This window comes from Xenia sp. Carnegie-2017, unplaced genomic scaffold (genome assembly GCF_021976095.1).
Source record: "Xenia sp. Carnegie-2017 unplaced genomic scaffold, XeniaSp_v1 HiC_scaffold_6, whole genome shotgun sequence".
Classification (NCBI taxonomy): domain Eukaryota; kingdom Metazoa; phylum Cnidaria; class Anthozoa; order Malacalcyonacea; family Xeniidae; genus Xenia; species Xenia sp. Carnegie-2017.
The window spans coordinates 21,199,777-21,216,169 of NW_025813526.1; the positions used below are offsets into that span (position 1 = coordinate 21,199,777).

The 16,393-nt window shown below is 34.3% G+C and overlaps 1 protein-coding gene and 1 long non-coding RNA gene across 2 annotated transcripts; both read right to left on the reverse strand.

Annotated features, from left to right (window-relative positions):
- Positions 1 to 207: 207 nt before the first annotated feature.
- On the reverse strand, positions 208 to 714 carry LOC124457319 (protein ADP-ribosylarginine hydrolase-like). The gene has a single exon (XM_047007592.1). It carries the CDS (start codon positions 712 to 714, stop codon positions 208 to 210), a length of 507 nt encoding a protein of 168 aa, XP_046863548.1.
- A 1,376-nt stretch (positions 715 to 2,090) lies between these two features.
- On the reverse strand, positions 2,091 to 2,889 carry LOC124457956. The gene is made up of 2 exons (XR_006952911.1): positions 2,763 to 2,889; positions 2,091 to 2,155 (listed from the first exon to the last, which is right to left on the reverse strand). It is a non-coding gene; the product is annotated as an uncharacterized LOC124457956 (long non-coding RNA).
- Positions 2,890 to 16,393: the final 13,504 nt, after the last annotated feature.

Sequence of the window (16,393 nt, forward strand, 5' to 3'; positions counted from 1 at the left end):
AGTCAATAAACTTACTCTACAGCCCAGGAATCATCCTAAGTAAAACTTAGACCTGCCCATGCCCTGAATCTGACATTCTTCTTTAGACTTTATTTCTAAAGTAATTTGCTTTTATGTCATAACCAAGTAGTAATTTTTATTGTATGATTTACAAACATATTAAAGTATATTTGAATGACAGAATTTTGTTAATTAAATACTATCCTGTTAGTTGTTCATATTCTTTGATACATTCAGTAATTTTTTACCCAGTTCCATAAGCCTATGACCATATTCCAGGTTCTTATAATTTCCAAGGGGTACACCTTTCATACCATACATAGCACCCCACCATGCTGCAGCCAATATTCCTGTGCTCTCACTATCTCCACCATGAAACATAGAACAAGAGCACAATTGAAACCAGGAATCTTTTGCCATCATCAAAGCATCGTAAGCAATCATTGGTGCATCATTACCACTGGACCCACCCCAACATGCATAACTGACAGATTTATAAAAAGCATCACGTTCAGGTATGTTATATGTCACTGGAAACTTTGGTTCACTGGTTCCATTCATTAATCCCCGTAGTTCAAGATATGACTCCCAACTGTTTTTAAAGTAGCCCCAAGATTTCTTGTTTTCTTCTACATCACGACCAACCTTCTCAATGTATTCCCAAACTTTGGGTAAAACACTTAAAAGTCCTGCTCCCCATTTTTTTGGAGCCATCTTTTGTATAGCATAGGCTGTATTTAAAGCTGCAGTAACAGCCCCTAGATAACCTATACTTAAAATCATTATCTTTAATATTTCAAATGCATGGCAATATTTCTTTCACGTTTTCCATGCAATGTTTTAAGATGGATCATGAAAGTCTTTGCTGTTTCTCTAAAACAAGAGTGCTCTTTGAAGAAATTTCTTCAAAGAAAAATGATTTAGCTTTTAACATTTCTTGTGGCAGCAATGAGTTCTCACTCCCTTTGAAAATGAAACGTCCATCAGGTGAAGTACACCATTTGAATTTCCTGTATATTGGGCAAAATACAAAAGTGTCACATTTTGACGAAAAACATGCACCAGCTAATAAAAAACATAAGTATTGTGATGCAGTGTTACAACCAATCTCTTTGTAGCTACTTCATGTTTTTATTTAATTTTCAGTCATCTTAACGTTTAAACTTTTATACTTAAGTGTTTTTTTTCCTTAAAATGATGTTTTTCCAGCCACAGTAATAAAGTTCAACAGTTTTTAAAGATGCATCATAATGCATCTTCCATTATCTTGTCCATGCATTTATTGACAATTGTTCAATAATGAAAAGGCGCATAAAATATTCATGTCATTTATAGCTGGTGCATGTTTTTCGTCAACATGTGACACTTTTGCAACATGACCAATATATATAGGGAATGAATTAGCTTTCCGTCTTACGAACGACTCGTAAAAGAGGTTTTTTACCAGTCTTACAGCATCTAACAGTATATTTGTTTCTGTGCTTTACCATTCTATGTAAATAAAACAAATGATGCACTTTGGGCATAGCACACAGAATCTTCTTAAACCAGACGAAAGTCTGTTCAGCAGCCATTGTATTTCTATTTGGGATTTCAGTTTTTAAAAGCAAAGGATTGTATTTCTCCAGGCATTTCTCGTCTTTGTGATTTTTGATATGAAGGCTATCAATTATTTTACGAATTGACAGCCATGCTTTATCCCATGGTTGAGACCATGGCAAAACTTTTTTCGCTGCTTGTAAGCCATCTAGGTGGCACATGTTGTCATATGAAAAAAAACGGAACTCCAATTCATTGGGTTGATTTCCTTTAACATAATGCGCAGCCAAGAAAGAGTTATCAAAAACACTTGAGAAGGGCTTTCAGATCTGAAAAAAATTAATTGCTATGTAAATGTATAATAAATACAAAGTTTTTCTGAAGATGCGCTTTTGTCAAGCATTCTCTGTGCTTACCTATAAAGAGGACTTCATTTATCGATTATTCCTCCTCCTCTAACTATAAACAAATGAAGTCTTGTTTTGAAGTCTTTGTTTTCTTTGAAGTCTTTGTTTTCCCTCAGTTTCCTTATTGCATTTTGTTTTTGTTTGTTCAACACAATCTCTTAAAATAGCTTTAATTGCATCTGGCTCATTATTAACGAACTCAGCATTGCCTATATTTTACAAATTAGCGTTAGCACTAGTTATCAATTGTGTTTAGAAACGACACACAATACACAGCTTTGTTGTTCCATGCATTGTTCAAAAAGAATGAAACACCTACACAAGGCTTTCTAAGTTCTAACCGACAAGAAATTTGTCAAGAGATTTGGTTTTCATTTACAAAAGAATGACTTTGAGACTTGAGGCCTGAAACTTTTGACGCTACACTTTTATAAACATTGAAAGTGCGAGAAGGCAAAGAAAAAGCACGCAAAATCAAAATAATCCAAAGTAACAATTTCTCCACCATCACGCGTGCATGTATAACTTTAATCCAAATGCTGTCATAAAAAGTTATTTTTCTATCTTAAAAAAATAATAAGTTATTAATTATCGGTACCAATGTATTGAAATTTCATCATATATATAATATGGATGAGGTTAAAAAAATTCAAACTCATGCCGTCATTCACAAACCTGCTTTATAACCCACTGTCATTAACGACCACTTTTACGTTAGTAGGAAAACTTAGGTTTCACTGATATATATTACTATATTAGCTACAATGTAAAACTGTTTTTCATATTGCGAAGTAAACAAATTTTGGGCAAATATACCTTGTGACTCCACAACACTATTTCCTACTGGAAAAGTGTCGTCATCTTTATCAAGCTTTCCCAGTGTTTCGTCCATTTTTGACACGTCATTGTTAGAAAGCAGACCTGTGTCGTCAATCAATTCTTCACCTATAAAATAGAGTAATTATTTGTAGTAATTTTCCGTCAGCTCTGTAATACACATATCATTGAGATAAATTTAGAGAAAGGGGTACCAATTTCCTGCAAAATACTATATACTAGTTATTAACGAGTTAATAACTCTACTCTTTAGTTTGATAAACTTATTGCTAACCACAACTGCTATTTCTGCGTAAAACGTAGCTGTATCTTATTCAAAATTTTCAAGATGTAAAGCAGAAAGTGTTGCTAATCCAATCAGAGTTTGGTTCAAAAGGTAGTCATTCACAATTTGTAATCGATAATTGGTATTTTGCTATTCCATGAAGTAGTATTTTTAAAAAAATTCTCCAATTAGCGAAGACTCTAAAATTTTCTACATCAGATGTGACGCACGAAACCAAACCGATTAATTTTACATAAATTAATATAATTATTATTTTATATTAATTTTATTTCAATGCCTGGATTACAAATTTTCAAACTTACAACAATAACAGTATGATTATGAATGACTATAGACGGAGCTATCAGCTGTATACGTACAGATTTTCTGAAATTAATAAAGAATGACATTCATACTATCAAACATTATGTGATTTATATTGTCTGATAATAATTGATGTATTTTTCACATTGCTCTTGTTAAAACAAGAAAATTTGCAGTTCACAATGGAATACTTTGTACGAACACTAACGCTAACACGACACTAAAGAAACGCGACAAAACTCAATGAAAAAAAGAAATTAATAAAGGGTGAAGGACGTGCATTTTCAGGAGATATTTCTTATGGAAGCACTTACATTAAAGTATGCATTGATATACGTAAGTTTTCAAAGTCAATACTTACATCACGTGAAGTCATTACTTACATCACGTGAAGTCATTACTTACGTCACGCGAAGTCAATATTACGTCACGTGAAGTACATTACGACTTTGGTAGATGAAGCTCTAAGCCTGGATTGTATATGTCCAAAGGACTGTAAATGGGTATTATGAACATAATCAAAAATTGAAGGCAAGCATCAATAGTCATATCTATAGATTCTTTGAAAAACAAAAAATTTAATGAAGCTTTTTTTGATATTTTTATCTCATGTTTACCAAAATTATGTAGGTTTTAATTCTTTTCGTACACTAAAGCCACTTTCATCAGATTTGTAAAGAAAGAAATTCATGAGACATTTGCCAAGAATACAAATTTTCTCTCTGTTAAAGACTTCTTCTGAGTAAATGAATTTCGAAGATATTAGTTTTCTAATCAGACCACGTGTATTTGTCAAGAAAATTATATCTTTGAAATGAAATTATTTTATATATATTGCCCTGAATACGCTTTCCTCTATTATACTAATGTAGATATTGAACGTTCAACTCTTTAACATAAAAAAGAATAAAGATGTTACTTATTTTTATACAAAAAACAGTGCATTGGGAATCGAACCCAAAGACTAAATTGTACCACTCTTTGAAAATACCGGATCTAGGCTGATTTTCTTGTATAGTTCAGAAAATTTTGGCTATGAACATATTATGGATGTTTTATACTTCCAAAATGATCTTTGTAGAGTTATGAGGCTCAAAGTTGCTAAGTTATTTCTTAATCGGAGTAGTAAAAAAACAGGTGAAGAGCTTCTTAATGTCGTTCAAAACATTGATGCTTTCTTCGCACTACACTTCACTATTTAACGTCACAAACAAAAATAACCAGCCTTTCTATACTGCCGGTTCAACGTTAAAATGCTTAAATGTCCAACTTTGAGCCCCCGACTACACGCAAATAAAACTTTCGCATTTACATTATGTGTTAAAAACAAATATGCCAAATACTGTAACTAAAATCACGCAAACTGTTCAAAAAGCGGAATAGCTTAAACATGACGCTAGTTTTTTAACGAAAGTGAAGATGGCTGTAAATGTTAGCTGATAGATTTTAGGCTCGCTTAGCTAAGTGTTTATAAGCTTCAAATTGTATTTCTTTAGGCTGCGTTTACACTATAGCGGATTCGCTCCTCACAACAACTTCATTTGCTTTAAAGGGTTAACTGTTCGGAGTAAAAGCTTACTAAGCTGATAGATTTAGTCTATTTGCTTGTGTTTCTGACGTTGAACAATTTCACTGCCTTTTAATACAAAGAATATTCAATCTGCTACGATAGCTATCCGGTATAGTGTAAACAGGGCCTAAGGTCCATTGTTGGATATGATAACGTAGTACAAGCTTAGTCCCACACCAAGGTCACTGTTTTTTTTGAAGATCTAACCGAAATATAAAATCCCTAATGGAAAAACCTGAACGGTATAAACCAAGACCGAGCACAAAGTCGTAAGAACTTGGAGAATACTGAACAGGAAAAAACCGCTGGTGATTTTAGCCGAAGTTCCGCATCCCAGGGGCCCTTACAAACAATAAACTTTACTTACTTTGCAACGATTCAAAAAGCCAAGAACAAAAAAAAAACCGCAAAATTTTCACATACCATTTCAAGCCTAACAATTTGTTAGTTTTTTAAGGTATTTTTGTTTTTTTTTGAAGATTTTTATTTTCGCCATTATATTTTAACGTACAAATAACGAATCGAAGCTGCCATATTTCAGTTTAACTACACGTAAATCGATCACCGAACCGGACAATTTTCTACTTTGAACGAGAAAATTGTGTAAATGATGGGAATTTCATTAAACGTGTGTTTTTCTTATCCAATCCACATCCAAGTCAGTCGCACCTAGCGCCACTTAAGCGCCCCTATTTTGCACCTTTGCAGTGCTTTGCGCGCGCCACTAACGCCTAAAATTGGAGCAAGCGCTGGCTGTATGACATGGATTAGTTTATGTTCAAGTTAGTTTTACGATCAGACAAAATTCATTGTTTTTTGAAACCACTTGAAGAAGCACACGTTAAAAGTTTGGTTATCAAATAAGTGGTGATAGTTTAACCAAACAACCGGCAGCGCTTTATTTAAATTATGTTTTACTTTGACAATTATCACATACATGACTTTCATAGAAACGCGACTGGTGAACATGGAAACCTTCGTGTAACTTTTAAGTTAAATATGTGACAACGTCTGCGGTTTGTCTTCATAGTAACCATTATAAAAAAAGCAAAACAATGTACTTTAATTAAAACCGTGTTTTCTTTTAGGTTATTATGAAGGCATACCGCATACTTAGACCTGGTGTACTAATTTATTTTTATGCTCACTTTCACTGTGGCTTGCCGCATCGAAATTCCCAGGAGTGAAGTTTTCTTCATAAGAAAACAACATATCCTTTTACACATTTACAGTAACTGCCACGCCGCCCCCTATACTGTAAATGTCTTAACAAATTAAATACTTTTTAAGTATATATTTGTCGATTTAGGAATGAGAGAAAAGATTGAAAGTTTTCTTCCAAACATTTAAAATTCACTCATTTATCTTGATAGTGAGGTTCATCCTTGAAAGGTACAAACCTCACGTTCGTTACCTGAGCGTAGCAACTACCCGCCGCAACTACAGCGCATGCCTAAGCTATCTAAACTTCCTGCCTGCGCATGACACCGGAATTCCGCCCTGAAAAGGAATGCCCCTTGAAGGAGGTAACCCATCATGCCCTTAACTTAACCTAACCTAGTGCATTTTGCACCTACGGGTGACCTCCAACCGGGGTGGGTTGAACTACTCATGCATTATAGGGGATCCAGGAGTGCCTTAATAGTCACTGTAGAAAGCCGTTCATGAAATTGGCCAACTACAACGACTGCATGCTTTTACCGTACTAGGGGAGAGATATATTGTCTTTTCAGAAAAACCATCATCTTTCCTTTGTCTTCAATAGGTCTTGCTCGCTAGATCTAGTCTTCAAAGGTCTTCTTACAGATGCTATTTGCATCCTCTACGCTAAGGTACCATTTGTACCCACTAACCCCAAGTTGAAGTTGCCTTCCTTTGGCCAAACTTCACTTGCATTTCCGATTCTAAGCTAAATGGTACTGTCTATTCTTCTGCGAGGCAACAGCCACTGCGATCATGCGTAGCTCCCTAAATCAGTATATTCACACAGAGGTTTTTCGAAGGTAAAATATATAGGACAAACACAATTGCACGTCAGTCACTGACTTAACACAGTTGATACAACTACATGATTACTAATATACAAATTTTTAATACAATTAATGCAGCACCAAAAAACACAATTAGATTATTTCAACTGAAAGAACATTTTTAGCACCTCTTAATCAAGACTATTTTGAAAATGCAGATGTTAATTTCTTTAGATGTTTCTTGAAATTGCATTCCTGCATTAAAAAATAGCTTCATGTGGAATATACTGAACACCAGGATTTGTTGTGGCTACTGTCCAAAATATATTAGAGATTGGACCTGTTAGCAGGCCGAACTAAATAAAAGGCTTATTATTATTACACTTACGGTTTTCGACGAATCCCCTGCAGTTCGACGACAGACTACGATGAATGACGAATCTCATGCCAATTGTGAAGATGAAACGATCGGATGTTGAGCAAGGACAGCCACAAAAAAGCCCAAAATAATTTTTTGAAAAATTCAGAACGTTGATGGTGAAACCATCGTATCCAATTCTCAGGCTAACTGACAAACATCACCGCTTTTATGTCGACGACGGCAAGCACAGAAACAAGATTGGCCATTTCTTGCAACTGTGCATGTCGCCTACGGCATTACATCGGAAATATCGACAGCCAGTCGGAAAATTAGGATTTTAGGTTTTGTATTTTCACGTCAAAGAAATTCCATGTTTTTACGAAGAATTTTGAATTAAATAATGTTGAAATTTGGGCGTTCGATAGTGGCGTGGTTTTATTCATCATTGCGATTGTTTGACCAGTCATGATCTTAGCAGGAAAATGTCCACGAAGAATGTTTTGAAAAGGTTATAATATTGACTCTTCCATGGAAACAGGCGTTAGGTTGATGGATGCACCACTCATCAATAGTGTTTAGTGTTTGCATTCTTGGTAGAGATAGCCTTTAGGAGAATAGAAGACACGTGTTTTCAATCTCATCAAATGATGTTGTTCATTCTTGATCATTGTTCAGAGGACTTCATTGAAGTGTATTGTCCAATCTTGATCATTGCTCAGAAGTTCATCAAAGTATATTGTTCATTCTTGATCATTGTTCAGAACACTTCATTAAAGTATACTGCCTATTCTTGATCATTGTTCAGAAGACCTCATTAAAGTATATTGTTCATTCTTGATCGTTGTTCAAAGGTCACCATCAATGTATATTGTTCATTCTCGAGAAAATGTTCTACAACGGCCACAATTCTCTTCCATCGCTGTGAACAACAACCATTTTCTTTAATTGCCGAGTGAATACACCAACATTAGTTTGTTGTTTCTTAATCTCAACTAATGGCCATTTGTTCTTTAACAGAAGAATGTTCATGTCTAAAATCAAACACAGAAGAAAAGTTACAAGGACGAACACTTTAAGGAAAGGCCATACCGCACTTTGCTTAAACGAACATCACATGAACGTCTCAATTCAATCCGTACTCAGTGTAGTACACTTATACTCAGAACAAGAAACAACACATTTACCTTAAAATGGTTTCAAAGAACTCCAAGAGATATTTCACAAACGACTAATTTCGTCTTTGTCCATTATTCTTGGTGCGACTACCGACTTTTGCGTTCACTTTCACGTTCAAATGGCATGTTCTTTCGTAGTCTTAGAGTATAGCTGAAGTTTCACAAACTATTGTGTTCTGATTGGTCATTGACTAGGTGTGTCGTAACTGTGGTGTGTTCTGATTGGTCAGATACTAGGTGTGTCGCAAACGTGGTGTGTTCTGAGTGGTTAGTTACTAGGTGGTGTGTCGTCAATTGTACATTGTTGCCCTACAAAGTGTCTTAAAAACTGCTCATCTTTGAAATCAGCCAAGTTTTAGAATTTGCATGATTCATCAATTAGAAGTAATTAATCCCCATAGAGCAGTAAATAAAATTCTATACCTGCACATAAAAAGCTTTTGTGCTTGCATCAACGATATTTACAAAAATTTAATCATCGGTGGGCTTAACATAGTAACAGGCATTGAAATTATACAAAGGTCTTCAGTTGTAAACGAAGGCCGACCGGCAATTTTTCACCGTCTAAATGAACGATGTATATAATAAAAAGTTATCTTGACAACTGAAACAAACTCTCCTTTTCTCATGCATTTGCCACACCTCAAATTCATTCCGAACTCTTGAATTTCTTACAGCGTAGACGAAAGGAATAGGCGTCAAATCAGTAGACTCATCTCTATCAACACAAACATTTTCATTTCTCCTTTGATCTTTTTCACCATCAAACTTATCTGAAGTAATGTTATTTGTTTAAAACCTTAAACCGTGTGACATGGGATTTGGAGAGATAAAAGGATGTCCAAGAAGCTGCTGTGCTGAACTACTGTTCTCCGGATATAGACATCTATACAAAGTATATGACAATAAAAGAGAGTAGCTATAAAGTCTTTGTCAATTTAATGCTTGTTTTTCTTCATGTTCTTCATATTGTCAAGTGGAAGCCTTAAGTGAAAGTTTTTAAGCATGGCTATCATTATAATTTGCAACTACATATTCCAAGAAAGATAACTTTCTACATGAAAACACTATTGAATGAAATGGAACTTAGAAGTCCAAAACGAGCTTTTCAATTCATACAAAGACAAAACTCTTTTTCCTTCATACTATTTAACTTTTTTAAAAAAGCACCTTAAAAATGTAACAAAAGAAAACCAAAAATGTCAAAACGCGTTCATTTGAATCATACCCTATTTTATTGAAAAAAGTTAGTGAAAACTAGCAAATAGTAAGTCTTCATATATACATTTATTGTGCTAAACGTGAATTGTTCACATTTTTGTCATGTTTAGTTACACATGCATGCAGTTAACTCATAAAATAATCGAAAGTTTCTACCAGTGAATGAACGTGAACTAATCCCTCCACAATCTCGTGAGGAAGTCGCCACATAATCTGTTGGTCCTTATACTATCCCTTGTCAATAACATTTCTTAGAGTACTCTTCTCACAATACATCTGTATATACAAAGTTTGCTGAGTTTACTTTAAATCTTTTGCAAATCTCCTGTGGCAATTACTTCCTCTTCACTTTCAAAATCAGATGCCTCGTTATAATGGAAAGACGCTAGTAGTAAGTCTTACATATCTTCAGCAATATCATAAAGAGTTCCCACTACTATATACCATGAAAGCAAACGAGCTTCCAAATTGTATATCAGATTCATTGATTTCTCTTGAACATATCTTCAGGAGATTCGGTATTCTGTTTTGTACTGGAACCACATTTTCCTAGAGCTTTTATCGTCGTGAACATAATTGGAATCATGTCTGGAAACTGTAATTGGAAACTCTGTCATGCATTATTTTTCCCATTGTTGAAAGTTTCATTTTCAAGTATTTCTTCTATATCAATCTACAAATTATAATATCTGTCATTAATGTTGGAGCATTGTTTATGCACAAAGTTATAAAGAAAATAAAAACACATCTAACATTGTCACTAATAGTACGAGTGGCATAACAAAGTGCTGATGAATTTGATAGGCATTTGTCAAAACAACTTAAAAAGACAAAGAGCATGCCAAAAATACATTATTGAAATTTGCCAAGCGCGTATACAAGCACCAATTTCAGAGCTCGCTCGGTCACAAATTAAAGGAGAACGACTAAACTGTACGTACTAGTATCGATTAAGGAGTAATTAGCTCGTTTCGACATAAATTTTTTAATAAATCATCTGCGCATGCGCAGTCTGCTTGAGCATGCGCAGTCGTATTGATTAGCTGTCCAAGTTCATGGTCATGGCAACGACAAATTGCATCTACTAGAAACGATTTTGAAGTAGATAGCATGCTTAGTAACAATCTAATAGAGAAATCGTCTGCGCATTCGCTCGAGCGCATGCGCAGTCCACTCAAGTAATTGTTCATAGTCATGACAACGACCAATTATATGTACTTGCACTACATTTGTGTCAATTAACTGACTTAGTCGCAAATTATCAAAGAAATCATCTGGGCATGCTCAGTTACGATAACAATTATCCCACAACTTTCGTACGCGTTTAAATTTTGGTATATATTTTTATAAAGCTAAAACTTCATATAGTAGATGTCAACTAGCAGTGGAAGCTGGGTGCGATATAGTATGCAGTGGCTTAGGGGCCCACACTTCGGTGGCGACCGCACTCTCCCTGCGTACCCCGAGCAAAGCTTATCGCAGGTGATCTCGGGTCTGATGGGCGGAAGCTTGCTATTGCATCTTCCAAGTAGGATAGCGTGGAGGGGCCGAAATCTCCTACCGAAACGTTAACATGCGGCGTTCTAGTGCCTTACGCTTAAGAAGGTATCGGGAAGCATGGACCGAAAACGGGTTTTTTTTGCTTTTGAATTTTATCTTTATGTTTATCTCATAAAAGAATTTAGAAGATCCAAGGATACTGAAAAGGTTAAAAAAACTTCTGCATCATGGCAACATGTAAAAAGGAAAGGTAACATGTAAAAAACAAACGTTCAAGAAGCAAACACTACTTTCTCCAAGCATTTGCAACACCTCAAATTCATTTCGAAATCTTGAAATTATCGCAGCGTACCCGAAAGAAATAGGCATCAAATCAGGAGACTCATCTTCATCATCACAGCCATTCTCATTTCTACCGTGATCTTTCTCAGCGTCAAGCTTATCTGAAGTGATGTTATTGCTTAAGCCGTGCGACATGGGATTTGGAGAGATAAAACAATGGCCAAGAAGCTGCTCTGCTAAGCATTGGTTACCGTTCTCCTGATATAGACATTTGTAAATAGCGAATGTAAATGTTTTATAATTTTGGTCATAAATTAAGAAGTTTAGCAAATTCTCAAGATTTTGATCATTTTTGCTAATGATTACAAGAATTTGCATCACTCTCCATGCACTTTGCAAAACAACAAATCCAATGAATCTGTCATATTGCTTGACAGCAGCTTACCGCGGTTGACATCGAGTTTAACTTTGACCTAATCACCTAGTAAGTACTCTGCTGGATCAGACAGCTGAACTGATAGCCATCAACTGTGGCTTCAAACGAAAAATACAAATAATTACAATGTTTTGGAAAAGAGTTCTCGATAGCAACATTGGCATACGTAATTAGCATGAGCTTTATTCTTCGTAGCAAGGTGAAGTCAAACCTAGTAGTGGACCCTATTTTCTGTCTGAAAACTTAATGATATCATATGTCATGATCATTTTCAAATGTTTAAGTAAAATACCAATATGATTTTGTATAATGTGAAGACACAACAAAAGCGAACTTGTTTTGTAAGAAAACACGAAATTGTGACGGATCATACTTATTGAAAAATAACTTATTCAAACTTAAAATGCAATTGAAATGCTTCGCACGAATTTTAAGCATCAGTACGAATTTCAGCTGAGTTGTAATTAAATCTGCTTAATTTAACAAACGCTGTCATGTCAATGAAAACATTAGTGACTTTAAATAATTTAAACTTATATAAATATCATCCATGTAATATAAGATCTGTATCAAAGGTAATAAATTTTAGCTTAGGATTTAAAGTAGGATTTACTTAGACATGCGAAGTTTATAATTTTAATTACGTTTATAAAGAAGATAAAAATAGTCACAGCTTGGGTCCATCTAAATTTCTTCTCTTTTTAGCGAATTCATCTGGTTTATGTCAAATCTCTTTCACAATACACACTGTCGTTTGAAAAAATTCTATTTGACAATTAATTGGTATCAGACAAAAGATGAAACGCTTTATAAATGTCTACGATGACAGCTGAAAATAAAAACGGCTATTCAACTCAGCTGGTAGTGTTGACAAATTTATAGGAGAGGTTTTGCGTCATTTGCGCCAATAAAGAAGAAAAAAGGATCGCATATCACTTTAAAATTTCGGTCAAATTCATTTTCTTTAGTCATACCACAGAATAGATACATACAGAAGCGCCACTCGGCGAAAAATCTGTCCCCTACTTGTACCCAGTTCTTAAGTGCGCATCTTTTGCGTCAGTATTTTTTTAAATTTTATTATTCAAATTACAGCCGGCATTATATGTTGTCCCTTTAAAGAAATTTCAATCTCCATGCGACAATAAATTTTCATGGCAACTTTTGTTCCGAATCTTTCCACATTCCTTTTTTTGAGTGATAAAAATGAAAAAATTTAAGCACCTTCAAGTGTTCGATTTTCAGGCCGTCTGCCAAAATTTTATCTACTAGGTCCCAGTCTTCGGCACCGTAGGAAGGCCTAAATCGTTCCACGTCCATGCCACCAATTCTAAAAGGAGATAATACTCTAGAGTAATGATATAAGTCTCTTTTTAACCCAGAAGATTAAAAGATTTTTAATGGAAAAAATTATTTTCCATGTTTGATCTTTTAAATTCCTTGTTTTGAGTATCAATGTAGTCTTTTTGCAAAGTAACAAAATTACACATCATACAATAAAAGTTTCCCTGTAAAAAAGGGAGGGGTTTTCCTTCTGGTGGCTTAAATGCCAAGATCTGATTTTATTTTGATTATTGATACCTTACTGAAGATTTGATTATTGACAAGTGTAAATCACACACAAATACAATATCATTTGGATTTGTCACCACAGTCATAGCATAGTGTAACCAATTGATTTATGAAATTTAGACTTCATGTGGAGCAATACAAATCGCTTATTCGACTCTTTTCCAAAGCATGTTTGATATCGATATCTTTAGTGTGAAAATGGATAATGATAACATTTAGGAATTCATCTTTGGTTTCTTGATATATCTCTTCAAGATTATTAATAAAATGTTGCACCCATTGTCCCTGCCTACCGCCGACTGTCAACACAATATTTACACTAGCATTTATGTTCCATTTATAGCCCACTGGTGAACAAATGCCACTTATCTAAATTTTTGTCTACTTGTCTACTTTTTTTGTCGACATTTTTGTATCTAACATTGTGAAGCATCACTAAGAAAACAAATTAACTAGAAAACGAAGGATGCTATTTAAAAAATGACAAGCAAATATGTGTTATTATTATTTAGAGCAGTTTAATGTATGTTTTTCTTGACGTCAACACGTTAACTAAAAAATACTATAAAATGACATTTATAAAACAAATTTCGTGAAAAAACTAGATATTATTAATATTACTATGTAGAAATTGATATTTATATTATTATTACAGAATGCATCGAGTCTCAGAGTCTCAATCAAAGACATCACGCAAAAGATTCTCTAAGATTTTGGCTTCTTTAACTATCTCTCCTTTATTCACTAATCCCTCCTTAATTAATCAACGTTATTGTTACGGCAAAACAACAGCAACACCACCTTTTCTTGGAACATATTTTGCCAATAGGTATCCCGATTTAGTTCTATAAATTCCTTGAACGACAGAGAATCATCGTGATTCTTTCATTTTGTGTCCCAGATCCTTCAAGCCAATAAAAACAGACTCTGGAATATTGTCATGAATATAATTTTTCTCATTGTAAACTGTATTAGGAAACAGTTGATGATGCAAGCGACCTCTTCGATGGACTCCTCAAGACTCAAACCAAACCAAAGCTTATTTAACAAAACCTAAAAAAGTATCGTTTCCATGAACTTTCGAATGATTTGATTCACAAATAACAAACTCAGAAATGACAAATGTAATAATATCCATAATGATATGTACTGCTTATCGCTTGTAAAATTAACTATTTCTGTCAAAGGGAGTTGAGTGGATGGGGTGCTCTGGGGGTAGAAATATAGTGTATTTGTAATAACGGTTACTTTTTCATATTGCTTGACCAAAGAGTTTCCAGTTACAGCGAGATAACCACGTGACACGTTCAGTGAAAGATAAATTAAAGAGCACAAGATACAAACATTTAATCGTAGCCAATACTATGAGATGAAGTTGTAGCTTTCAATTTGAACTATGAAAATCCTTACAAATTACCAACTGTGCTAGTGACAGACACAGCATCTCCAGTTGACAAAATTACTGATACATGTGTAGTCCCAGAGTCTTTTCTGGTGAAGTAAAACCCTTCATAGTAAAAACTATCGTGTGTTTCATTGTTCCATATCTTTCTATGCAAATCTTCAGCATATGTTGTATTTATTTGAACATCCTGTGACTGGAAAAAAAAATCACCAATTTAAGAAAGTAATATTATTATAATGAAACATAATCCGAATGAAAAGTTCATGTTTAATTCAATATTTGAGAGAAAAAAACTCAAGACAAGAAAAACAGGACAATTTTTTATTTTAACAGTAATATTTCGAATTTATTATAAATTCATCATCAGAGTCTACATAGAATTGACTTGTTTTTCCTCACATATTGAGTTAAACATGAACTTTTTATTCGGAGTATGTTTCATATTATACTAAGAAAGTAAACATGGTTATATTTTATATGATATAAGGAGTTTTTACTTTATCGACTGTTACTTTCATGATTTCTGGGGTTAATAAAACTGCATTATTTTCTTTCGTTCGTTTATCACTACCTACACAAAATAATGTTTTCTATTGTCTTAAACGTACTTTTCAACATTAGGATAAAATTCTCGATCACCAATGAACGGACGATAAGCATACCCGAACTTAAACGCCTCCAAAATTCGATGCCCTGTTAGTGTCTGCTTGTTACCTGTTATGGAGTCGGGAACAAACTTGAAACCTAAAATAACAAAGACGTCGTCAGTGAAATGTGCATTCAGAACTAACATATGATTAATAAACACTCATTAAATTTACAAATATAATTTGTTATGACACCAGTTTCAACTAATATTTACTTTGACAATAGTCTAATGTTATTCGGTTCTTTTCGTGAAGAATGACAACCAAACCTTTTAAAATGTTAAGTATCATTAAGGAGCTGCTCTAATTGATAGAGATTTATCTCTCTCATAAAAATTTTTAATGTCCTTCCAGCAAGCCGAATATTTTCCAAATTGAAAGGTGCTGTTCATGAGGTTATTTCTTGTGCACTTGAGCAGATGTGGAGGATCAAACATTAGAAATATTTTTCTTCCATTGTGAACAAACCATGGCTTCTCGTTGGTGACATTCAATTTTTGTGACATACTGTAGAAGTTGGACCACATATCTGATATTACCACACAAATGTTCAACCCAATCAAATCAAGCTTGCGAATGACTTCTTTGATCAAATCTTGCAAAACATCAACTGGACAAGATTCATTAACAAGTACATACCCCAAAGGTTGCTTTCAACCTCCAGCGATGCTTCGCAGCATGAATACAAGACCTGATGTTGCCATTTTGTTTGTTCGATATCCACCAAAGTCCTCTACTCCAACAATCTTATCGTCTGTGATGTTGTTGTAAAGGTGTGTTTTTAATGATATCTCATCAACACAAAGAGTGCACAGCTTTTCCATATCATTCATATAGCACACTTTTTCTTTCAACAGATTTAAGGTTGCCTGAGGAATACCA